At 30.2% G+C, this 24152-nt stretch overlaps 4 protein-coding genes across 5 annotated transcripts; 2 read left to right on the top strand and 2 right to left on the bottom strand.

Annotated features, from left to right (window-relative positions):
- The first annotated feature begins 62 nt into the window (after positions 1–62).
- On the top strand, positions 63–4899 carry LOC111423786 (uncharacterized). The gene is made up of 5 exons (XM_023057138.2): positions 63–728; positions 3849–4019; positions 4075–4281; positions 4338–4544; positions 4595–4899. The coding sequence occupies exons 1-5, from the start codon at positions 659–661 to the stop codon at positions 4831–4833; spliced, it is 894 nt and encodes a 297-aa protein (XP_022912906.2). The 5' UTR covers positions 63–658; the 3' UTR covers positions 4834–4899.
- Positions 4874–5413, bottom strand: LOC111423789 (ribosomal protein S29). Its single transcript, XM_023057144.2, has 3 exons — positions 5302–5413; positions 5053–5152; positions 4874–4994 (listed from the first exon to the last, which is right to left on the bottom strand). The coding sequence occupies exons 1-3, from the start codon at positions 5361–5363 to the stop codon at positions 4986–4988; spliced, it is 171 nt and encodes a 56-aa protein (XP_022912912.1). The 5' UTR covers positions 5364–5413; the 3' UTR covers positions 4874–4985.
- Positions 5414–6712: 1299 nt separating this feature from the next.
- Positions 6713–11087, bottom strand: LOC111423877 (uncharacterized). Of its 2 annotated transcripts, none has more exons than XM_023057260.2 (7): positions 10974–11087; positions 10735–10915; positions 7804–8521; positions 7436–7751; positions 7162–7383; positions 7018–7114; positions 6713–6961 (listed from the first exon to the last, which is right to left on the bottom strand). In XM_023057260.2, exons 1-7 carry the CDS (start codon positions 11041–11043, stop codon positions 6736–6738), a joined length of 1830 nt encoding a protein of 609 aa, XP_022913028.2. In that variant the 5' UTR covers positions 11044–11087; the 3' UTR covers positions 6713–6735. The 2 variants fall into 2 exon arrangements, with proteins under 2 accessions (XP_022913028.2, XP_022913029.2); XM_023057261.2 differs by having other exon boundaries at positions 7804–8518.
- Positions 11088–11285: 198 nt separating this feature from the next.
- Positions 11286–22797, top strand: LOC111423909 (proteasome activator complex subunit 4A-like). Its single transcript, XM_023057293.2, has 11 exons — positions 11286–11670; positions 12041–12181; positions 12235–12396; positions 12457–13302; positions 18228–19361; positions 19430–19607; positions 19662–19913; positions 19964–20469; positions 20525–21083; positions 21139–22299; positions 22352–22797. Exons 1-11 carry the CDS (start codon positions 11462–11464, stop codon positions 22709–22711), a joined length of 5508 nt encoding a protein of 1835 aa, XP_022913061.1. The 5' UTR covers positions 11286–11461; the 3' UTR covers positions 22712–22797.
- Positions 22798–24152: the final 1355 nt, after the last annotated feature.

The following is a 24152-nucleotide window of genomic DNA, read 5'->3' as shown; positions in this document are numbered from 1 at the left end:
CACAGATATTTTAAATTAACTGTATAATATATCCGTTTGTTGCCCTTGGAGGAAGGTTTAATTTTGAAATAACACCCAATTTTAAAAAATTTCAAAGAAACGCTTCGTCATTTTGTGGTGATATAGTTTTGAAAGGAACACAAAAAAAAAACGTTACTTGCGTATCTGATGTAATAAGCTTAGCGTGGCTTGGTGAAAGTTTTGAATCATTAGTGTTAAGATTATGTCTTTCAAAAGACTTCCTATTTTAAAGAAATGTTCAATCTTTCTATTTTATAACCACATGACACAGAGAAAACATCGTCTATTATTCTCAAAAAATCTTTGAAAACCACGAAATTAATTAATTAAGCATTAAGCAATAAAAAGCTTTTTTATATAAATTTCAATTTAAGAAAACAACTGACCTTAGAAGACCAAACATAATCCATTGCATAATCGACAAGTATTTACGGTTGGTTGGACGTTTCTTAAATTGGCTGAATACGGACAGTTTCTTCAGAGAGGTGGAAGATAAGAGGTGCGTAACAACGTCGCAATTTCTCGCAAATAGTTCTTCGTAAATAAATATATAGTTTTGAGTGAGCGCGAAAATTTATCCTATATTTATGGATCTTCGAAACATTAATAAATTTGCTTTAATAAATTTACATTAATAATGAATTTCTGTGAACTATTTTTCATCATTTATTTTAGTTTCGAGTTATGCGCCAGAGCACTATCTAAAGGTAGGAAAACTATTCAAATTATATAATATTATTTTATTAAATAGATTCAATTAAGAAATATTAGGAAGTGTTACTTCCTTGTTAGTGTTTAATAAATAATATACCTTTCCTATTTAGATCAAGGTAAACACGGAGGAGATACATTGCATACTTTTAGTGAATGTATTCACCTCCAATTCATATTTTTATTTGATAACGATAAAAATATTTAAATTATAGGTAAGTATTAATCAAATGATTTATCGAGGAAAACTCAATTACTTTACTTCTCAATTTAAAATCGCCATTTATATAATACGCTATGTACTTATATAATTATTATCGGTCTATATTTACTGCTCCGTGTGGCATAGAATTTAGCCATTCTGGTTTTTGTCGTTTACCTTTAAATAAAATCATGGGTGGAATGGCTTGTCTTAACGCATTTCCACAAGCTACTACCGTCTCATTCTCAGCATGCTCTGGAGCAATGATGTGGACTCTTTTTGAGTAAACACTTGTTGCTGTTAATCAATTGGGGTTTATTTGTAATATTTAAATTTATTAGACTTTGTTTCAATTTTTGAAAGATTTAGCTACTATAGTTTTGTTTACTTTTTAAACTCTTGTAGGATTTAATAGAAAAAAAAATTAATTAACATTCAGTTTGTGAAGAAAAACAATGTTTTAACTTAATTTGTTCAGCAAATTTTTTATCATCACATTCATTACTAACAACTGTCGCTGTTATCACTTTCGATTATTAATCAAAGTATCCTCTTCTTAATAAAAATCCGTTTTGAAACATCACTTTCAGTTCTTGAGAAATAAATTTTTGAAATGATCGACAATTTTTTCAATTTTCGTCGAATAAGTTTTAAAAATTCGTATAAAATCCATTTCTTGGAATATGAGTATAAAAATTTCCCAAAGTGTTAATAAAAATGTCCTCTTTCCAATGAACCAACCCGTTTTGAAAAATAACTTTTAGTTTTTGAGAAAACAATATTTGAAGTTTTGATAAAATTTTCGATGTTGCAATTTTCATCGATAATTTTAAAAATTCGCTATAAAATTAATTTTTTGAAGGATTCTTGTGAAAATATCACCAATTATTAATTAAAGTATCCTCTTTTTAATGCAAAAAGCCGTTTTGAAAAATCACTTTTAGTTTTTGAGAAATAAATTTTTGAAATAATCGACAATTTTTCCGTATTTTGCAATTTTCGCCGATTAAGTTTTAAAAATTCGTATAAAATCCATTTCTTGGAATATGAGTATGAAAATTTCCCAAAGTGTTAATAAAAGTGTCCTCTTTCCAATGAACAAACCCGTTTTGAAAAATAACTTTTAGTTTTTGAGAAAACAATATTTGAAGTTTTGCAAAAATTTTTGATATTGCAATTTTGATCGATAATTTTCAAAATTCACTATAAAATTAATTTCTTGAAGGATCCTTGTGGAAATATCACCAATTATTAATTAAAGTATCCTCTTTTTAATGCAACAAGCCGTTTTGAAAAATCACTTTTAGTTCTTGAGAAATAAATTTTTGAAATAATCGACAATTTTTCCGTATTTTGCAATTTTCGCCGATTAAGTTTTAAAAATTCGTATAAAATCCAGTTCATGGAATATGAGTATGAAAATTTTCCAAAGTGTTAATAAAAGTGTCCTCTTTCCAATGAACCAACCCGTTTTGAAAAATTACTTTTAGTTTTTGAGAAAAAAATATTTGAAGTTTTGATAAAATTTTCGATGTTGCAATTTTCGTCGATAATTTTCAAAATTCGCTATAAAATTAATTTCTTGAAGGATTCTTGTGAAAATATCACCAATTATTAATTAAAGTATCCTCTTTTTAATGTACAAAGCCATTTTGAAAAATCACTTTTACTTCTTGAGAAATAAATTCTTGAAATTATCGACAATTTTTTCGAATTTTGCATTTTTCGCCGATTAAGTTTTAAAAATTCGTATAAAATCCATTTCTTGGAATATGAATATGAAAATTTCCCAAAGTGTTAATAAAAGTGTCCTCTTTCCAATGAACCAACCCGTTTTGAAAAATAACTTTTAGTTTTTGAGAAAACAATATTTGAAGTTTTGCTAAAATTTTCGATATTGCAATTTTCAAAATTCGCTATAAAATTAATTTCTTGAAAGATCCTTGTGGAAATATCACCAATTATCAATTAAAGTATCCTCTTTTTAATGCCACAAGCCGTTTTGAAAAATCGCTTTTAGTTCTTAAGAAATAAATTTTTGAAATAATCGACTATTTTTTCGTATTTTGCAATTTTCGCCGATTAAGTTTTAAAGATTCGTATAGAATCCATTTCTTGGAATATGAGTATGAAAATTTCCCAAAGTGTTAATAAAAGTGTCCTCTTTCCAATGAACCAACCCGATTTGAAAAATAACTTTTAGTTTTTGAGAAAACTATGTTTGAAGTTTTGCTAAAATTTTCGATGTTGCAATTTTCAAAATTCGCTATACAATTAATTTCTTGAAGGATCCTTGTGGAAATAAAAATCAAAATCACTATCCGTTCCATCACTAGTTTCCATTATAAATCAAGAATATGGGGATGCTAATTTCCAAAGCTTGATGGTAATTTGATCCCCAAATATTACTAACTCATATCTTTGCCTCATGAACTGTATAGACTTTCTTTTCTCCTTGAATGGGAGATTTTAGCAGAGTACCAGAATAAATAGAATATTCGTTTCTTTATCTTGCAAACTCCTCTGAATAACATGAGTATTGTGCTATTTGCAGTGATTGATCGAAATTACAACTTTATACATGGAAAAGAATGTGAATATGATCTATTTACTTCTACCACCAAATACCAATTAATAATTGTTACTAAATGCGAAATCTAAGCAAAAATTCACTAATTCTAAGAATATGCTGAACATTAAAATGAAAATATAATTTTAAGAGTTATTAGAAAATGTTTATCATTGATTCAAAAAATTACATAACTTCCTGTACAAACAATAAAACAAAGCAACACTCTTTCAAAAAGATGTTATCAGCAAAAACTTCACTTCAAACAAACGGGATTAGCACACATAACTGAAAGGCCTCTTCGTTGTTTAATTACTCTATCTAACAAAAACTTTCTCTTTTTAGAAGAACAAAATGAAGCAATTTCAGATGTAAAGCTAACATGTCCAAGTAGAAAGATACCAGTGCCCCTTTTAGCATTACCATGCGATAGCAACAATGATTGTCGAATTATGGGGGCTGGCCCAACATCATTGTGCTGCAGAACTAGGTGTTTAGACGGAGTTCCATTAGAAAGTAATAAAAAAAAAAGAAAAACGTTAATCAAATAATCTTTAATTTCATTTTATAGGTAAAAATAGTATAAGAGATGCTGGAAGATATACACCAAAGAACATTAAATTAGTTTGTCCAAATCGTTCAGCTTCATTACCATTTTTTGCTTTACCATGTGATACAAATAAGGATTGCAGTACGCTTTTAGGACTAAGTTACGTTTGTTGTAAAAAAAAATGTGTTCTAGGAGTTCCACCACCGGAAGTTGAATTATCACACGAACGTACACGAAAATTAAACTAATTCTGCAAATATTGTTGTTAATAAATTTGTTTTTAGCGATTTTATTCGGACTTGTCGAAAGAATTTGTCCATCAGATCCAATTCCTGAATTATCAGAAATTAAGGAATGTGGGTCTGATCTAGATTGTGACCCAAGAATTTGTTGTCCAGAAAAACCGAATGTTAATGGAGAAGTTAAATTTTATTGCCGCACAGCTGCCCCTGATTTAGATAAAATACCAGCACCTAAATTAATTATTGATCGTAAGACAAATAAAATCCCCCCAAATAAATCTTTTATTTTAATTTTTTAGCTTTAAAAAGTGCTGTAAGTTACATGCAATGTACTCCACCTCCACCACCAAATCTAGATATTTTCCCAAAACCCTGCGAATCCAGCTTTGACTGTTTTCCAAATTTATGTTGTCAAGAAAGTGGAAGGAGATATTGTAGACCACCGAAACGGTCCCTACTGGCTTTAGTAGCTGATGTAACTCAACGACTTGGAACATCAGAATTTGCAAAGAAAGCAATAGAACGAATCACAACTTAAACTACTTATTATTTGTCAAGTATTAATGTAAATAAAACAATTATTAAAGTTTTAACTTAAAATAAATGGTGTTTTATTGTGAATTTCGCAATTATGAACCTACAATAAAACAATCATAACATCTTAATTGTGAAATTCTTGTTGGTGATCACTTAATCCAACTGAAACGCAAACAAAATTAATTAATATCTTACATGGGAAAGCAAAAACAACCCTTACCTTCTTAAATCCAATATCGTTGGCGTACTCCCTGAAGCACTGCCTGCAGATATTTAAACCGTATTTACGGATTAATCCGTGTCTATTCGAACATGCTCGGCTGAAAAATAAGATTAAAAGTAATAAAAAACATCGTTTTAATATGAATCCACGTGTGTTGTTCATTTAGAGGTTAGGTTTTTTATGTTAAGCTGTTTACATTATTAAATCGTTTGTGGGGTGAAAATAATTAATATAGTGGTAACTTACCATGATCTGGACCCTTGTCCGTATTTTCTGGGGTGAGAATACCAAATATTTTGATGACCCATTGCGAACTTTGCGAGCTACAACTGGAAAAGAAGGAAATATGGCCGCTCGGGAAACAAAATTGTCGATGCCATCTATGATGAATTATTGGAAGTTATTAAAAAAGGAGAAGGGGGTGTTTTTAAAATATTTTTAAATAAATTTAAATAACTCAATATGGTTTAAATTATTTCGTGTGATTTTTTGGGTGGAATTTATAGTTGTTTTTGAAATTTATAGTGATTTATAAAAAAATGGTAAAAATTAATGATAAGGAAATAACATCGCTCATGCCATCTATTATAAAATATAGGAACTAATCAACGTTTATGAATTTTTGTATGGTATTGATATACAGTCAATATTTCTCAACTAAAAATACCAAATTAAGATTAAATTTAAAAAATGTTCATTAATTGCAAAATAAGTTGGGTGGACTAATCCGCCCAACTATCCAAGGTGAAGAAATCTCATTCTTAAAGGAAGTCAAATATCTAGGAGTAATACTAGATAAAATCCATGGAATGGACATTTGCAGGGAGTTCTACCAAGTTCTACACAAAGCTAGATTATCCTTGTGGACTTGTCGTAGTCTTTGTGGAAAAACTTGGGGTTATTATCCCTGAAAGCCTATACTGTCTCTATACTGTGATTGTGGTTGGTGATGAAATTAGATAATATTATAATATAAATCCACGTGTATGTAGTCCCTCAGAATGATTTTGAACCATTTCCACTTTTGTATTGCACGCAGTTACAACCACCACTGTTTTATTGTATTATATTGTACCATATCCGGCTACTAGAGAACGTAATATTAAGCTAAGAGAGCCAGAATTATAGAAGTTACTTTGTACCAAGTCCAACACAGCCTTATTATGTGCAATTATATTGTACCAAGTCCTCTGCCACTGCTAACAGAGCATGCAACAACATGACATAGGGCTTGGTTCAAAATAATAGTTCCAATTAGTTACTGATGTATCCTGTCAGTACAAGTTAATGATTGTGTTTTAGTGGTAATTAGTGGAAAAACTGTAAACGTATTGCGCTAGGTGCGGCATTAGATTAAAGTCGTTGCCATGAACCTCAACCAGAATGTTCCTGGAATCGCCTTCTCGGCAATCAAATGAGAATCGAAGAGGTTTGGGATCTTCTTCAACACACCCTTCTTTTTGGCGCTTCAATTTGAAAACTAATAATTTGCTACTAATATTTCAATATTTTCTTTTTATATAATTTGTATATGTGAAAAGAATTTTACTATAAAATGTTAATCAAATATTTACTCCATATAGGAGGTTATTTTTTGATAATTAAATTAAAAAATAATTTTATTTCAAGGTTAGGTGTCATATTAACGTATAAAGAGTTGCCTATCTTAACAACATTTTATTATGAAAAACTCGATATTTCTTCCATATAATTTGTTTTTAATTTAATTTGTTCCATAATATAAGGTATTTTTTCGAAATCCTGACAATTTTTGAATACTCCTAAATCAATCGGAACGACGGCATAACCTTTATCTTCTAACATTTTAATTGTCAACATTGTAGATGCTTTCATTATTTTTGTTCTTACAGAATATCGTTGATTAGAAAGACCTAATATTAAAATCCTGAAAAAAAAATTAAATAATAAATAATAATGCGTAAATATATTTTATATTAGTACATTTGGTTTGATGAATCTATTGGTATATCTTCTAAATCGAGACTTGATTGTTCTACATGAACTGGAAATCCACCTTTTCTTAATACAATAACATGATCTAAAACATAATTGTTTAAAATTTTATGAGAAATATGTGATTATTACCTATCATATGATGCATTTTGCTTGTTACGTTAGTACGAACAAAATTTTTCCCTCCAAAAACTGTGTGTAAAACACCTTCTAAAGGAAACTCATTACCAAAAAATGTATTATTTCGTAAAGTTCTCAACCATTCATTATCAGGTAATAAATCTTTAAATTCCGGTTTATACAATTTTATAAGTTGAGATAAAAGAATAATATTTTCAACATCATGAACAAAACCTGAAAATACTTTATTAATTCATTTTATTTAAAGAAATAAATCGAAACTTACGTTTTTGATAAATTTTATCTAAATAAACTGGATTAAAAATCTTTTCTAAAACAACCCGTGAGTAATTACCTAAAATACACAAAGAAGTCGCGTATCTTAGTAAATTTTCACGTTCTGGAAAATTTTTTAAGAAATATTTATGGTTAAATCCCATTAAAATTTTCTTTAGGTAGTCTACATTTTCTGATTCATAATCTGTCAAAGCAGCCGTACAAATTAATGTGTAAACATGAAGCGGATCCCCTAATTTTAATAAATCAGAATTTTCTCGACACGATTTTAAAACGTATTCGAAAATATTTGGATTAAAATAATTCTAAAAACAAAGATTAATAATAAAGTATATTTTAATAATAATTTTTTCTTACGGTTTTTAAAACTTTTCTTAAAAAGTGAGTACCTTGTTCAAATCCAGTATCATTATCTATGATATAATTAGCACAAAAATCATAAAATTCTTGATTATAATAATACGGATTTCTGTTTGAAAATCGATTTGTTAATTTTGTAAGAGTCGATTCTAATTCATCGTAATTATATTCACCCAAATTAAACATGATATTTTTTAAAAGTTTTTTCAATAACGGTTCAGTATAACTTGCGGGTTGTAAATCACATACAGACCAAATAACACTCAAACTAATTCTTGGATTCAATTTTAGCCTTAATAAAGCTAATGCTATTATTTCAACACATTGATTGCTTACGTTATTTCTTGATGTAAATTGTAAACAATCGGCTAACAGTTTTGTATTGGTCCTATCTAATTTTAATGGAACCATTAATTCGAAAGCCATTGGTAAAGCCAATAAAAACGCTTCAGATAAAGGAGTTTTTTCAACTTTCGTCAATAGAAAATGTAGGAAGATTATTTGATGTAAAGAGAACTGATTTATGCTGTGTCTTAATAATTGAAGTAATGTTTGATAAATTGTACTATTGGATGGTACATTTAATAAAGTTAATACTTTTAACGCATCTAACACATCCCCATAATCAATTGTTCCGGCGAAAACTGTTAATTTTGAACAGAGTTTTTCAAATGTTGGATCTAATAAAATCTTATTAGGAGATGATTTGAATCTTCTAAAACAAAGAAAAAAGTTTTGAATTTATTTTTAATTAGTTTGATTTCTTGCGACATAAATATAGTACACTTGCGAAATAGCCCCAGTAAATTGATGCATAAGTGGTTTTAGAATTCGATAACATAATTATGTACTGCAAATTTTAAGGTGATTACACTGCTATAGATGTAGAAGATTTGGACAAAAATGAGGCAGTAGATGTGTTTCCGATGCAATTCAAGTATTGAATGTAGCTGCAGAATGGTCAAATCAAAATTTGACCTTGAACCTCAATTCCAGAAAAAGCAGTTATGGTCAAAATAATCCTTCCATCCAATGGCACTACAGTCCAATTCTGTCGTCTGTCCCTCGCTATCGCTTTCCAATTATGCACCTGTAGTATAGTTCGTCCATCTCCACTTTATTCCGCCAGCAATCACCTGGTCTCTTGGCCCAATCTTGGCACTTTTTTGGTCACTCTTGAAACGTCTATTCTTTCTATATAACCAGCCCATTTGAGTTTTTGCAGTTTCATATACGTTGAAACGCTAGCTTCATTGTTCGTCTTCTTTGATCGGACCATAGATTTTACACAGAATCTTTCTCTTGAAAGTATCTAGGTTTAATTCGGGCTTTTGTGACAGTGTCCAAACTTCACTACCATAACATAGGGCTGGTCTTATAAAGCTATATCTTTGTTTTTCTTTAGTGGTGCCAAGATATACAAAATCATTCACGACTTCAAAATTCCACCCATTTGAGTCTTTTTTTAGTTTTATACAGGTGTTTCTGTAAGTCGTGGCATAATTTTAATCACAAATACAAAAGTCAAAATGATGATGTTTCGTGTAAAAATGTTTGGCCTAAACCCATAAATGGCTAAGATATGGACCTTCAAAGTTAAGAAATTTTTAAATACTTTCAATGTGGTTTGTGTTAGAAATATAATATATGGCAAACAGAGCAATGTTATCATCAGAAATCGTTTAAGATCACTTTTGAAAATATGCAATCACGGGATCAATGCTATACAGGCTATTCACAAAGCCTATATCTTTATTATGTCGTAAACCCTTAAATTTTCCAACTGATTCTATAAGCCTATTTCATTTTAAAATGATTTTCACTCTTAGAAAATTTTGATTAGTCGATACAATCTTGATTTTGAAATGTTTTCATTAATGTTTTGCCATAGTATGATGGAAAGATGTACAACTGATGCTGAATTTTTAGAAAAAATGCTTTTACTGATGACCATTAATTTGAGAAATTGGATTGAAGAAAATTCAGATTTTACACTACGTTGGCTAATAACTCTACAAACTGCTTTGCTTACGATTTTTTTTCATGGGCACCCACAATTTATGACAGTATTTCAAAAAACGAGGTTGTATCTTTTTGCGAATAACTCGAAAACGATAATATCTGTTCTAATTGTCTTATAAAGCTGTATCTTTGGTTTTGTATGGACGTTTCAGACTAGAAAAGGTTGGACAAGGTGTAGTACGTCTTCTTTGTGCTTGTAATTCTTCTGCGTAATTCTTTCATTTCGTCCTTGATATTGGGTATAGTGGTGCCAAGATACATAAAGTCATTTACGCCCTCAAAATCCGATTTCCAAACGTTAGATCTTGCTTTCTCATTCTGTTACTTCTTCATTGTATGAGCACCTTGGTCTTGCTTTCGTTAATCTTTAGGCCCAACTCTCCTGCTGCTTTTTCCAGGTCTGTGGTTTCCCTCATTCACATTCTTCCCCATTATGTTAATGTCATCCGTATATCCTACTAGTTACTTTGACTTATGTAATAGTGATGAATTAACATCAAAAATTACATTAATTAATTATCGTATCCGACGTCATCATTGCAAGTATGCAACCAATATCACAGTATTGGTATTGCAACACACAAATCGCGTATTATAAAATAAATACTGTGATATTGGTTGCATACTTGCAATGATGACGTTGGGTATATTAATTAATATGAACATTACTAAGAGTTAAAAAAACACCCTTATAAATATGAACGACCCACTATATTTTTGTGTCCACACTATCGCAAGTGTAATATATTAAGAATTCAAAAAATGTTGTTGAAAAACAACAATGTTTTTATAATCTAATAAGTTGAAGACGGTTTAACTTTGTTTTTAAAGGATAAGGTCAGAATCAGTGCCAAAATAACATCTATTTATAAGGAACAAAGACCATTTCCTTCTGAAATAACCTACCTTTCCTGTTTTTGTAACGTAAATATCGTATTTAAAGCGTGCATGACATGGTGCGCATTCATGATGGTATAATGGCTATTTACCAAAGAAAAAAGTTCATCGATCGAACTAGATCCTTTGAGATTATTCTCCAATAAATCCACATTTTGATTATTATTTGGATTACTAGCTTTGATAACACCTAAAAAATAATATTAATCAACACTTATAACTTAAAGCTTCTTAAAGGATTTTTTTACCTTTATTAATCGAGGATGATAATAGTCTCAAATTATTATAAAGTTTTAATCTTTTCAATAACATAGACATTTTTATTGATATCTGTAATAAAAGAAATTAAAATGAGTAACATATTTTATTTTTATATTCAAATTGATTATTCAACAATAAAAAGTTTGTGCAATAAACATTGTTTAAATTATATTCCGAATTTGTACGACCTTCGATACACATGTTTAAATTTGGCGCTATTCCAGCTTATACGTCATTGGTGGAAATCCAGCGCCAGTCTTTCTGCTGTTTCATTTAATTGGTGGATGAGAAACATGACTGTTGGAATAAAGTATGTCTGCAAATGACTAGTGCAAAAATTGAAACGTAACATACAACACCTAAATAAGTTCAAGACATCTTTATACATACAATAAACAAGTGTCAAGTGTTAAACGTATTTGTATGTGATTGTTTTTGTAAAATTTAATGTTAAAAAAAAGTGATAAGTGACGCAATGGAAAATATGGAAAAAGATGAACGGTTTCGAAAACTTGGTTTCATACCGCAAAAGGAAAACGTTTATAATAAACTCTTACCATATGCTGATAAATTAGACGATGAATCAACTAAACTATTTCAACAAATCAAAACTAACCTAATCAAATCGATTTTGGCTAGGGAAATGAGACCAGGTTGCGCTTTGTGGACATCCAGATTAAATAGGTATAAAATGAATTAATCAATTTCTTTAATTTAAATTATTTCGTTGTAAATCTTTGTTAAAAATGAAATTCATTTTTTCACTATATGAATATTGACAATTCACTCAAAGCCTCACTGACCCTCACGTGGTGACGTAGAGGGCGCTGTACGAATCTTCTGTCAATTTAAAATTTAATATAACTAAAACTTAATAATAATAATAATAAATTACATCGAATAAAACCATTTTAAATTACTAATAAATAGTAAATGTGTTAATAAATATTTTGTAAAAAAATGTATTTGATTTTTAGAGAATTTAATTTAATAATTAATATCAATAGATGGCGCTGTATACAAATATTAATTTTTAAAATTTATTTTTTTTCAGATATTTAAAAATTTATGGACTAAAGTTTTCGAAGGAAGATCATGTTATTTTAATTAAACTTTTTTATGAACTATTGACTATTCCAAATTTGGAACCAGCTAGAATAAGTAAATTTGCAGTTACTTTAAATCTACTGTTAAAGTAAAATTTAACTTAAAACATTGAAATATGAATATTAATCAATTCTTTTGTAGAAAATCGTATCTTTTAAAACAAGATGACTTGCAATTAGAATGGAGACCATTGTATGATCTTTGTGTAAGGGTTTTAGAACAAGGGAAATCTGGAATAGGGATGTATAGATATTCGTCATCTTTAGAAAATTCGTTGGAAAATGTTATTCGAGCGGCGAGATTGTGAGTTTATGATTTATTTATTATAATCTGAAAGTTTTTGTTTAAAAAATAATTTATTAGGTACTTTCCGGTGAGTGCAACTCAAGAAATTCTCGACGAATTTCGACCAAAAATGTGTCCTTATAGCAATAATTTTATAAGCGATGCAATTGGTTATTTAGAAGTTTTTTTACCAGTTGTTACCAAGCCGGAGGAAGCACATTCCGGTTATAATTTATGGTTTGAAGAATTTATGAATCTATGGGAAGTTTGTCACAACGCAAACTTATGGGAAAGTGATATGGCTGTTTTAATGGGCAGATTAGCAAATTTTAATATAGGTTATATTGATTGGGAACCCTACATTCCGATAATGTATGTTAGGTTTCTGCGTACTTTACATTTACCTGTAGGATACAGAAAAAAACAATCTATGAAGCTTTATAAAATTGACATGTCAGCAATGACTCTTTGGATCGTCGCTACTTTAGGAGGAGGAAGCGAAATAGCATATTTTCATTTAGAAAAGTTTATGCAAACGCTCGACTCTTATTTCCACCCAGCAAACGCAGGAGTTTGGACGATGAAAATACGCGAATTTCTACGCAAAATTTCGTTTTATTTCGTAGAACGCGTTCATAGAGAACGTTATAAGAAAAATGATTGGAGACATAATTGCCGACCATCACATAACCTCACTAATGATGATATCGATAGATTTGTAAACATTTTAAAACCAGCTTTGGAACAGGCGATTTTTTGCAAACAAGGGATGCAAGATATTATGTTAACCTTGAATTATTTAGCTGCTTTAAGACCAGAAATTATTGTTCCATTGACCTTGGAGAAATTAGATGCCTCTTTGTTTAGCGTTACAGAACCACATAAATTAACTAGTTCAATGATGAGTGTGGTTTCAGTTTCAAGGTAAGTAGAAAAATCATTGATTTCAATTAACTTTAGAAACCAACCAAATGAGAATGATTCTCAACGTAATTTGGACCGAATCTTCAATACATTTGTCAAATTTGGTTCTGGAATTTGAGTTTTTTAAATTGTTTTTTTGTAATTCGCTACGGTAATGAAAGCTATAACAGCACTCAAACGGGTGCAAAATAGAAACTTTGAATTGACAATTAGAAACTGTCAAAACACAAAATATATTCACCTGAAAAAAATGTTTGATGTACACCTCCCAAAATAAGTGAAATTGTTCAGAGTCAATGTCCTCATCATTGTAGACCTTGTATTCGATGCTAAGAACGTGTTTAAACATCCATAGACAAAAATTGTCACATTGACAACTAAAAAAATTAATGATCCAATGTCACCAACTTGAACAGGTTCCATAAAATGTTACTAAAATCTCATTACAGCATCGGATGCTGTAAGGAGTCTCATTACAGCACCCGTTTGAGTACTGTTAGAGCTTTCATTACCGTCGCGAATTACAGAAAATATATTTTAGTGATTTTGCAGTATACAAAAACTTTTGTCCACGACTACCTTATAATATATACCTTATGAATGAGTTTTCTAAAACAAAACGGTAGTTATTTTTCACGGAGTGAATAATAGCGGTGAATAATAATTATTCACGGACATTCACAGGTACCAACTTGACAGACTAATAATAATTATTTAAAACGTTAAAATTTCAAAAAACCTCCATTTAACTCAATTTTTTAGGAGTTTCTAAATGTTTGATATTAAAAAAACCTAAACACATTCCCTTTTTCGTATGATTTAAGCATAAATTAATTAATTTTCGTAAAGAAAACGACGTTTTATAAAATTGACTTTTAGTTTTGACAAATTGTTGTGAAGTTGGTTACAGTTATACTCTGTTTTTAAACCAGGAGGAGTAAACGCGAAAGTCAGATTTACACTAGGAAAAATCACCAGAAAATATCACTAGATATTTTGGCGGTAAATTTAAATTAATAATTATTATTATTTATTTATTTACTTATTATTGTATTTATTTTCGTTTGTTATCGTCAACACTAAACATACAAATTAACATTGAAGTTATGAGTGTATTTATTTCAAAATATAATAAAGAAGGGTTTAAGAACACAAAATTTACAATAATGACACGAAACTGTCGAATTGTCAATAACCCTTTGATTATATATAATATGGATTGAGCCAACGAGAGAGATAGCTTGCGCAAGGTGATCGAACCGAGATAGACATAGAAGCGTACTGCCATATAATGGGTGTACTGATAGAAGTGAGATAGATATAGAAGCGTACTGCCATATAATGGGTGTACTGATAGAAGTGAGATAGATATAGAAGCGTACTGACATATAATATATCTATCTTTGTTACACTTTCACATTATCGCTTTCCATCTGCGTCTATTCACCTTGAGCAACATTTTTGTTAGTAGATATATTCAGTTAGCTCAATCCATATTATATATAATCAAAGCAATAACCTAACCTTCAAATTTAAAATTGCCTGTGTGTGAACCTTCCTCGCATTCAACCAATTACGTGCAAGGTCAATCTGGTGACAAATTTAAAATACTCCTGGTTTAAAAACAGAGTATAATTGCCAAAGAAAACTTCAAGGTATAATTAATGTTTGTAAACCATTGAGATCGTATATATAATCTAGAGTACGTATGCTGTTGTCCCCACCACGCCTAAAATGAAGCCAGAAAGGTCGCCATATTAGATGTACCAACTTAGCGGGAAATTCGAAATTCTTATATATAGTTATGCAGAATTTACATTATTATAAACTGGAAAGACAGAAAATAATAACCAAAACAAAATACATTAATTTTTTATTAATAAATAATTATTAATTATATAATATTTTAAAAGAACTTAATAATCTTTAACAATAACCCTTATAATTAACATAAACTAAGAAGAAAATATTTAAAACAATTCTGATTGATCACGTTAACCTTTTGCTTATAAATAATTGTTAGTTTATTTTAAAAGAACTGAATATTCCTTAATAATAAACTGTACTTGAACTTCATTGTTAATTTCAAGTCAACTAACCAGAAACATTTTATGGACTGTTGTAAATAATCTTCTAACTTACCAAATTATAAAAAACATATGTGAAACAAAAAGAATTCGAAAACCTTCAACAAAAATAAAATTTTAATAAAAATAACAATGTATTTATGAGAATTGTGAGGTTATAATTGCAGGTACAATAGAGACTTGAAACTATAGCTAAATTCAGGTCGGTACATCCAACATGTCTGACTTTCTGATAACCCCCACCACCACCACATACGCACTCTAGATTATATATAAGACCTCAATGTTGTAAACAAAACTAACCTTACCCTTTGATTATATATAATATGGATTGAGCCAACGAGAGAGATAGCTTGCGCAAGGTGATCGAACCGAGATAGATATAGAAGCGTACTGCCACATAATGGGTGTACTGATAGAAGTGAGATAGATATACTGTACTGACATATAATATATCTATCTTTGTTACACTTTCACATTACCGCTTTCCATCTGCGTCTATTCACCTTGAGCAACATTTTTGTTAGTAGATATATTCAGTTAGCTCAATCCATATTATATATAATCAAAGACCTTACCTAACATAAGGAAGGCCAAAGAAAACTTCATGGTATAATTAATGTTTGTAAACAAAACTAACCTTACCTCACATTCCTTCACGCTATAATTGACATTACAAAAGAAAACTTCACGCTATAATTGCCATTACAAATTGCCAAAGAATACTTCATGGTATAATTAATGTTTGTAAACAAAACTAACCTTACCGAACATTCCTTCACGCTATAATTGACATTACAAAAGAAAACTTCACGCTATAATTGCCATTACTAATTGCCAAAGAATACTTCATGGTATAATTAATGTTTGTAAACAAAACTAACCTTACCTCACATTCCTTCACGCTATAATTGACATTACAAAAGAAAACTTCACGCTATAATTGCCATTACTAATTGCCAAAGAAAACTTCATGGTATAATTAATGTTTGTAAACAAAACTAACCTTACATCACATTCCTTCACGCTATAATTGACATTACAAAAGAAAACTTCACGCTATAATTGACATTACAAATTGCCAAAGAATACTTCATGGTATAATTAATGTTTGTAAACAAAACTAACCTTACCGAACATTCCTTCACGCTATAATTGACATTACAAAAGAAAACTTCACGCTATAATTGCCATTACTAATTGCCATTACTAATTGCCAAAGAATACTTCATGGTATAATTAATGTTTGTAAACAAAACTAACCTTACCTAACATTCAGCGTCTGAAGACACAGGGCTAAACCCGAAACTTAAAAATATACAACTTAGTGCTGAATAACAATTAAAACTAGAACTAACACTTGCACTAGAACTATACTCTGTTTTTAAACCAGGAGGAGTAAACGCGAAAGTCAGATTTACACTGGGAAAAATCACCAGAAAATATCACTAGATATTTTGGCGGTAAATTTAAATTAATAATTATTATTTATTTACTTATTATTGTATTTATTTTCGTTTGTTATCGTCAACACTATACATACAAATTAACATTGAAGTTATGAGTGTATTTATTTCAAAATATAATAAAAAAGGGTTTAAGAACATAAAATATACAATAATGACACGAAACTGTCGAATTATCAATTACCTAACCTTCAAATTTAAAATTCAAAATTGCCTGTGTGTGAACCTTCCTCGCATTCAACCAATCACGTGCAAGGTCAATCTGGTGACAAATTTAAAATACTCCTCCTGGTTTAAAAACAGAGTATAGTAACATTGAATTTATGTCACATTGACGTTTAAACTTTATTCAAAAATTTATTTAAAAAATAAATTTATGGAATCAATTTCAATAGTCGTGGACAAAGTATAGTATTCTACTTGCATATAATGAGCTATTATTCACTCAGGTTAATTATGCCTGTCGCTACGCTTGTGACATAAACTTAACCTTCGTGAATAATAGCCCTCATTATATGCTGATATAATAATATACTATTATTGCTAATATAAGAATAATACATTTTTTATTATGTTAGAAAATAAGTAACACTTGTTTTAGCTAAATCACATTACGAATTATTCCTTTGAGTGGCGTACAAATTACTTTGGAAGGTAATATCTTTCATACAGTTACCCATCAATGTTAGAAAATAATCTGTAGGATTATTGCAACTTGCAAAAGTATCACCAATTATTCACTTTGGATAATCGTATCCTAGTATTTCAGTCTGTTTCTCCCGTTTTCTCCATTTTCTATCAATTTCTGCCTTGTTTTTCTTCTTGGGCCCTTTGTCACGTATATATACTATTTCTCATTTTGATTTGTAAGTTATTCTCCTTCTCCATCTTCCAGCATAGGTACCTCACTAGCACTAGTAGTAATAATGTCATCTTCTTGATTTTCTATGTTTGTTTGTTCAGAATTATCCAACGGGAGATTTTCTAATTCAACACAAATTTTTTCAGCCTCAACCAAAAGTTCTTCATCAGTCAAAGCTTTGTTCAAGTACCAAAACGTATCTGTATTATTCGTTTGGCACATTTTTACATCGATCTCAATATTGTACCTGTTATTATCCTGATGGTACGAAGCTGCAGGCTGTAAACAATACACAAAGCTACTTACAAATCACACCTAATAACCATTTAATAACCATCACTTTAAGCTTTGTTGTATCACATTTAAGTAAACATCTCAAAAACTAGAACTAATCTTAAAAAACGAATTGAATGAGTTAGATTCGGATTCCAGTTTCCTTAGGTTACTCAAGTTCAAAACCATGTTTTAGAAAAAAATAATAATAAACTAATGTGGATAATTTTATTTTAGATATATGGTTCAAGGACCTAGAAACAAATATCCTGATGGTCCAACACACGTTATTCCACTTTTAATGAATATTTTACCAGGAATTGATCCAAACGATATGAGAAAATGTTTTTTAACATTTAATTTCATAATAAATTTTTGCACTTTATGTCCTTTAGTAAACTGTTCCGAAGCAAGTACATATTACGATGATTTAACTGAAGAGGAGCACATAGTTTGTGAACAAACAGCGGATTTTGAGAATTTTCTCATGCAATTTCTCGATAAACTGTTTATGTGGATCGAATCGAATTCGTTAGAATTTACAAGAATGGAGTTGAGCGACCAACATTTTAACGATGTTAAAAGTAAATCTGAAGGTTTAGCTGAAAACGGTTTAATACAAGTTATGACAGCGGTTTTGACTCAATGTCCGACCGATTTATTTATAATGGCATTAAAGAAAACGTTTAATTTTGCAACAACGCGTATAATGGAGTTAAATATTTCCGCGAAATTAGTTGCAACGCTTTGTAGATCTTTTTCTAAAGTGAACGCCAAAGAAACTTTAAAACTTTTCGTTCCATATCTTTGTACTACTTTTGAAAGTTTAGCCGCAGAACATGGCGATGTTAAAAACGAAGAACGCCTTAATGGAGAACTTCTTTATAACTTATTGTTACTGTCTGAAGTTGTTGACGGTCGCGGTAATTTATTACCATACATTGATGATTTAACAAACATCTTAGATCAAGCTTTATACATAAAATGTACTGAAGCAAATAAAACAGCTTCTCATTTATTATACATCATTGTTAATTCTCTTTCGACAATAACTCCCGAAGAATATCGAAGTTTAACTCACACCTTTGACACTCCAATAAAGGATTCTTTAACTGTTCGATTATGGGGTTGTCCGGGCGATTTAAATAATCTTAATTTGAAATGGTACGTTCCTGGTGAAAGAGAAGTAAATACCGTGGAGATTTTAATTCATAAATATCTGATACCGGAGTTGGAAAAAATGGAAAAAGTATCGAACGGTGAATTGATTTTAACAAGAGATGATTTAAGAAAAAGTTTAAAAATTGTTATGGCTCTTCTTGGTGCACAATCTCTTATGCCAATTTGGAATGATGAACCAACACTGAAATTGTTAGTAATTTTATTAAATATTTCACAACTGGTAACACAATACTTATTAATTTATCAATATTTTTAAGGGGAAATACTTGTTTGGAATTATTACCTTTTCAAGTAAACATTGGTTATGATCATGAAATAAAAATGCCAGATGGTTCAAACGTTAGAAGAGCTATTCTTAAAACCATTCGTAAGCTTCAAAATTACATACAAAGAGCTGATGAAGGAGATACAAATAGTTTAAAAACTATTGTTTACGTAAATAAATTAAAAATAAATGTTTGTATTCTTATTTTTTTCTAAATTTTGTAGATTTACGATGTTTTATTATTCAACAAATATAGAGGTAACGATTTTGAATGGCACTGGAAATCATTCCACCTTTCAAAACGAACCATGGAAGATCGACTCCATCAAAATAAGAAACATATGAGACATATATTAATTGACAGAGTGATGTTACATCAAGAGTTTAGAAATGAAACGAGATTACGTACTTTTACAGAAACGCATAAAGAAATTTTATTGGCTTTGTTTGATCTTAGTGTCTCGCGTTATAGCCAAGTAAATAATCAGTTATTTAAATATAAACTTAATACATATTATTTTTTTAGGTCAGATCATACGCTCAAAGTAAACTATTCCTCATAGTTACAGTTTACCCCCTTTCGTGTGATATTTTAACTCCTTACATAAAAGAAATCCTCGAAATGGATAGCACAGAACATCACGAGAAATTCAAAGGTTGCTTATACCTTTTAAATGGGCCCAAATCAACTCCAATGATAGCAAGACCTTATTGGGGGTTTTTAAAGGAACTTTGGCCCGCTTTGGTGAAATCAAAACCTTCTGAAAAAATTTCTATAGTTAACTTAATGAGTAGTATAGTTGATGGGATTAATAGACATTTTCCAACACTCGCAATCAAAATTGAAATGTCGGAAAAATCGCGAGAATTAGCTCACCATCTTTCAAAAACAATAACTGACTTTAACCTGAATGGGTTTCAATCGCATATTGATAATGGGGCGAATAAAGAAATTGAATTAGTAACGAATAATACTAAAATATATAACGAACTTTTAGAGAATTTACTTCAAAGTATTATTAACGGGTCTTTGTAAATATTTTTAACGTTTTTATTAAATATAAATTTTATTTTATGATTTTTTTAGACATTGGAGACATCATGCAACGTGTTTAACAATGATCCAATTCTTAGTTCACCCTGATATAAAATATAATTCAAACGTGATAAAATACTTCTTAACAGCTTCAATCAACGATTCAATAATAATAAGACACACCGCGATTCGCGTCGTTTTATATTGCATGATTCAAACTAAACCGAAATTTTTAAAAACCGATTTAGATCCGTGGAGTTTTGCAAAAACGAAAAAGAATAAAGTGATTCCCGGGATTCGTACAGATAACGAGTGGCTACTTTATAACGGGAAAACTTTGCCGAAAAATGAAGAATCTTGGAATGAATTAAGATACGTTCATGACCCATACACCGGTTTTTATAGTTGGCCAAAAACTCTTAAAGTTTATTTACCACCTTCAGAACAGCCACTTTTTGAAACCAGACGAAATCAAATGAGTGAACAAGAAAAAGAAATTTTGGATTTTTTTAATAACAAAGATAATGTAGATACGTTAATTAAGTTTTGGTCGATGGAAGAAAAAAAAGGGAAGGATACATTTAACATGCATCGATTTTCTGTGATAAAAGTAAGACGAAAAAATTTTGTTTAATATCGATGATTTTAATTTTATTATTTTTTAGAATATTTTTAAAATATTCGATGATTCTTTATTAAACTTATTCATTCCACATATAGAAAGATTAGTTAATGATAGACAAGAACACAATCAACGTTGCGCTGCCGAATTATTAGCGGGAATTATTCAAGGCTCAAAACATTGGCCTTTCGAAAAAGTTGAAAAATTATGGTCAATTTTACTCCCAATAATACGCACTGCCTTCAATAATATGACTGATGAAACGGTGATGGATTGGAGTGTTTGTATATCAGTTGGATTGAATAAAAGGGATCCAAACAGATTACATTGGCTTTTAGAATATCTTATGAACGACCCATTAAATGAACCAACATCTTTCGTCAGTTGTTCGAGGATTTATCTCCTTCAAATCGCTTTGAATCAACAACCATGGCGAAACTCAGAATTAATTAATCGGCTGTTGGAATATTTTAAAAATCATTTATCGCATCCGTTTCAAAACGTCCGAGAAAAAATTAGTTCTTGTTTGGTCAGTTTGTTTTGTAAAGATATCGTTTTCCCCGATGGGAATTTCACAAATTGTCCAAGAGTTGGAGATTTTTTCGATCAAATCATGCCAAAGTTAAACCAATTATACACAAACATGTTAAAAAATTTAGATCATTCCAATAAAGTTAATTCGAATGATGTTGAAATCGCGACAAATCGTATAGAAAAAATCGATTTAGAAGATAACAAAGAAGAATTTATACGCCTCTTTAAAACCGTTGTTAAATATGTAACTGGAAGCGTAGCTCGAATGAATTACTCAGCAGTTACAGAACATTACAATTTATTACCTTTAGCCTGTATTTTACAAAGTAACGACACCGATGATGAACTTAAAAATTTATGCTGCAATTTATTAGCTATTTTGGGTTGCACAATAATTTTAAATAAATACCTACCAGCGGCTTTAGAAGCTGCAAAAATTGTCTCAAAATGTCCGTTTTGGTCCGCAAGATCTGTTATAGCCGAGTTTATTTCTGTTTTGGTTTTCCATAACATGGCTATTTTTGTGGCAAATAACGAATACATCATGGAAGTACAAAGTATTATTTTAAATTTGTTAGAAGATGTTCAACCTGAAGTTAGAATTCAAGCTGGAAAAGTACTTACTGGTTTATTACATTGTAAATTTATACCTGATCCTTTAAAGTTACTTGTAAGTAAATAATTTAATAATTTACAATTATAATAAATTATTTGTTTTCTAGCAATCGTTCAAATTAAAAGCGAAAACAAAATTAAAACAGTCCAAATCTAATTTACAATCTAATGGTAATCAAAAAAGTTATTCAAATGAAAGTTTAAGTCAAAGACACGCTGGCGTGTTAGGATTGTGTGCTTTTATAAGTGCTCATCCTTACGATTTACCTGATTATATACCAGGAATTTTTGATGAATTGGGGGCTCATTTAAACGATCCTCAACCCATCCCCGCAACGATACGAAAAACACTGGGAGATTTTAAAAGAACCCATTACGATAATTGGGAAGTGCACAAGTTGAAGTTTACTGAAGAGGAATTATCAGTTTTGAGCGATTTAACAGTACCTCCAACATACTACGCTTAAAATTATTGTTTTTTTTATTGTTTAGTGTTTTTTATGTCTTAATTTTTATCTTATGTTGTTGGTTTTTTTCATTTAATGTATAAGTAGTTTCAATTGACGTGTCACAAAAAAGGTGTGGGTATTTAATGTACCATGGTTTTTATATTTTATTAGTGACTAATTGGAGTGACTTGATATTTATCCAAAAAATGAAATATGCACTTTTATATATTATTACTAGGTGAAAATAAAATTATTATTTTCCAATTATTTTAATCATTTATGTGGTCCTACGAGTTTTTCCGTTTATTATACAGGCAATTATGGCAGTGTACATTGTAAACCTCGCTTATCTGCGAGATAAAGAATAATAATAATGAAATAATAATAAAAAGAGGAGATTTGAAAATAGTGCTAATGGCTGAGGAAAATATTCCAGCAGATATTCCGCCGGTTGCGCTCAAATTCTACTAAAAAATTTTAGAAAAACTCAGAGGAACAAACGGCGTTCAGAAAAAACAACGGACAGGAATAAGAATATATATTAGGCCTTCCTAGACCTAAAAGCAGCTTTCGACCACAACATATGTATATGGGAAGCTTTAAGCGAACTGGGGACAAGTCCAAAACGAAGAAGAGCAGTCAAAAGCGTATACCATAACGTAATGGGAAGGGTTAGACTGACTGGAAAAACGTCAGAAGAGTTCAGAAAGGAAAAGGGAGTGAAACAGGGTGACAATTTGAGCCCACTACTCTTTGCAGCAACATGGACAGAATAATAAAACAAGCCAAAAGACAAACTACGCAGACGAGATTGGGGTACCACAACCTAACCTCGCGAACAATGTTCTACTAATGTCAGGTAGAATAGAAGTCCTACAAAGAACATCCAAATATGGAATATCTGGCTATAAGAAGTATAATGGTAATAAACAAGAAGAAAAGTAAGATTCTACACATCACAAAAGAAGAAGAAACGGGAGGAAGAACGTATTGACGTAAGAATAGAGGGACAACGACTGGAGGTGGTAGAAAACTACGAATATCTTGGAACCATAATAAGTAAGGTTGTAAAGATAGATCAGGAAATGCGTAGCAGAACAGCAAAAGCAAGTGCAGTCTACTATCAAATAAACAACACCCCCATAGGCAAGAAGGAACTGAACACTACAGGAAATATAATATATCAAATCATCTATATACCCACACTTGGAAACTTTGATGATGTTGGACAAGCACAAATAAAAAATAACAGCAGCAGAGATGAAGCACCTACACAAGATATTTGGGAAAACCAGAAGATATAGGGTTGCGAACAAGAATATCAAGAATAAACAAAAAAGAAGAACTAAGCATAAACCCCCTAGTACAGGAAATAGAGGGAAAAGAACTAAGTTGGTATGGTCATCTGAATACCTAAAAAAATATTCAACATGAGGCCAGATGGAAAAAAAAGTGTGGT

Source organism: Onthophagus taurus, chromosome 7, assembly GCF_036711975.1.
Source record: "Onthophagus taurus isolate NC chromosome 7, IU_Otau_3.0, whole genome shotgun sequence".
NCBI lineage: Eukaryota > Metazoa > Arthropoda > Insecta > Coleoptera > Scarabaeidae > Onthophagus > Onthophagus taurus.
The sequence above is the reverse complement of the archived record's forward strand: the minus strand, read 5'-3'. Positions and strand labels throughout refer to the sequence as shown.

Excerpts from the sequence above, each read along its gene's own strand:
- LOC111423786 (XM_023057138.2), top strand. The coding sequence starts at position 659 with ATGAATTTCTGTGAACTATTTTTCATCATTTATTTTAGTTTCGAGTTA. Across the intron at positions 729-3,848 it reads CGCCAGAGCACTATCTAAAG|AAGAACAAAATGAAGCAATT; the intron begins GTAGGAAAACTA and ends TTCTCTTTTTAG. Across the intron at positions 4,020-4,074 it reads AGACGGAGTTCCATTAGAAA|GTAAAAATAGTATAAGAGAT; the intron begins GTAATAAAAAAA and ends TTCATTTTATAG.
- LOC111423789 (XM_023057144.2), bottom strand. The coding sequence starts at position 5,363 with ATGGGTCATCAAAATATTTGGTATTCTCACCCCAGAAAATACGGACAA. Across the intron at positions 5,153-5,301 it reads GGACAAGGGTCCAGATCATG|CCGAGCATGTTCGAATAGAC; the intron begins GTAAGTTACCAC and ends CTTATTTTTCAG.
- LOC111423877 (XM_023057260.2), bottom strand. The coding sequence starts at position 11,043 with ATGTCTATGTTATTGAAAAGATTAAAACTTTATAATAATTTGAGACTA. Across the intron at positions 7,752-7,803 it reads TAAGAAAAGTTTTAAAAACC|AATTATTTTAATCCAAATAT; the intron begins GTAAGAAAAAAT and ends CTTTGTTTTTAG. Across the intron at positions 6,962-7,017 it reads ATAGATTCATCAAACCAAAT|GATTTTAATATTAGGTCTTT; the intron begins GTACTAATATAA and ends TTTTTTTTTCAG.
- LOC111423909 (XM_023057293.2), top strand. The coding sequence starts at position 11,462 with ATGGAAAATATGGAAAAAGATGAACGGTTTCGAAAACTTGGTTTCATA. Across the intron at positions 12,182-12,234 it reads ACTTTAAATCTACTGTTAAA|AAAATCGTATCTTTTAAAAC; the intron begins GTAAAATTTAAC and ends ATTCTTTTGTAG. Across the intron at positions 12,397-12,456 it reads GTTATTCGAGCGGCGAGATT|GTACTTTCCGGTGAGTGCAA; the intron begins GTGAGTTTATGA and ends ATAATTTATTAG.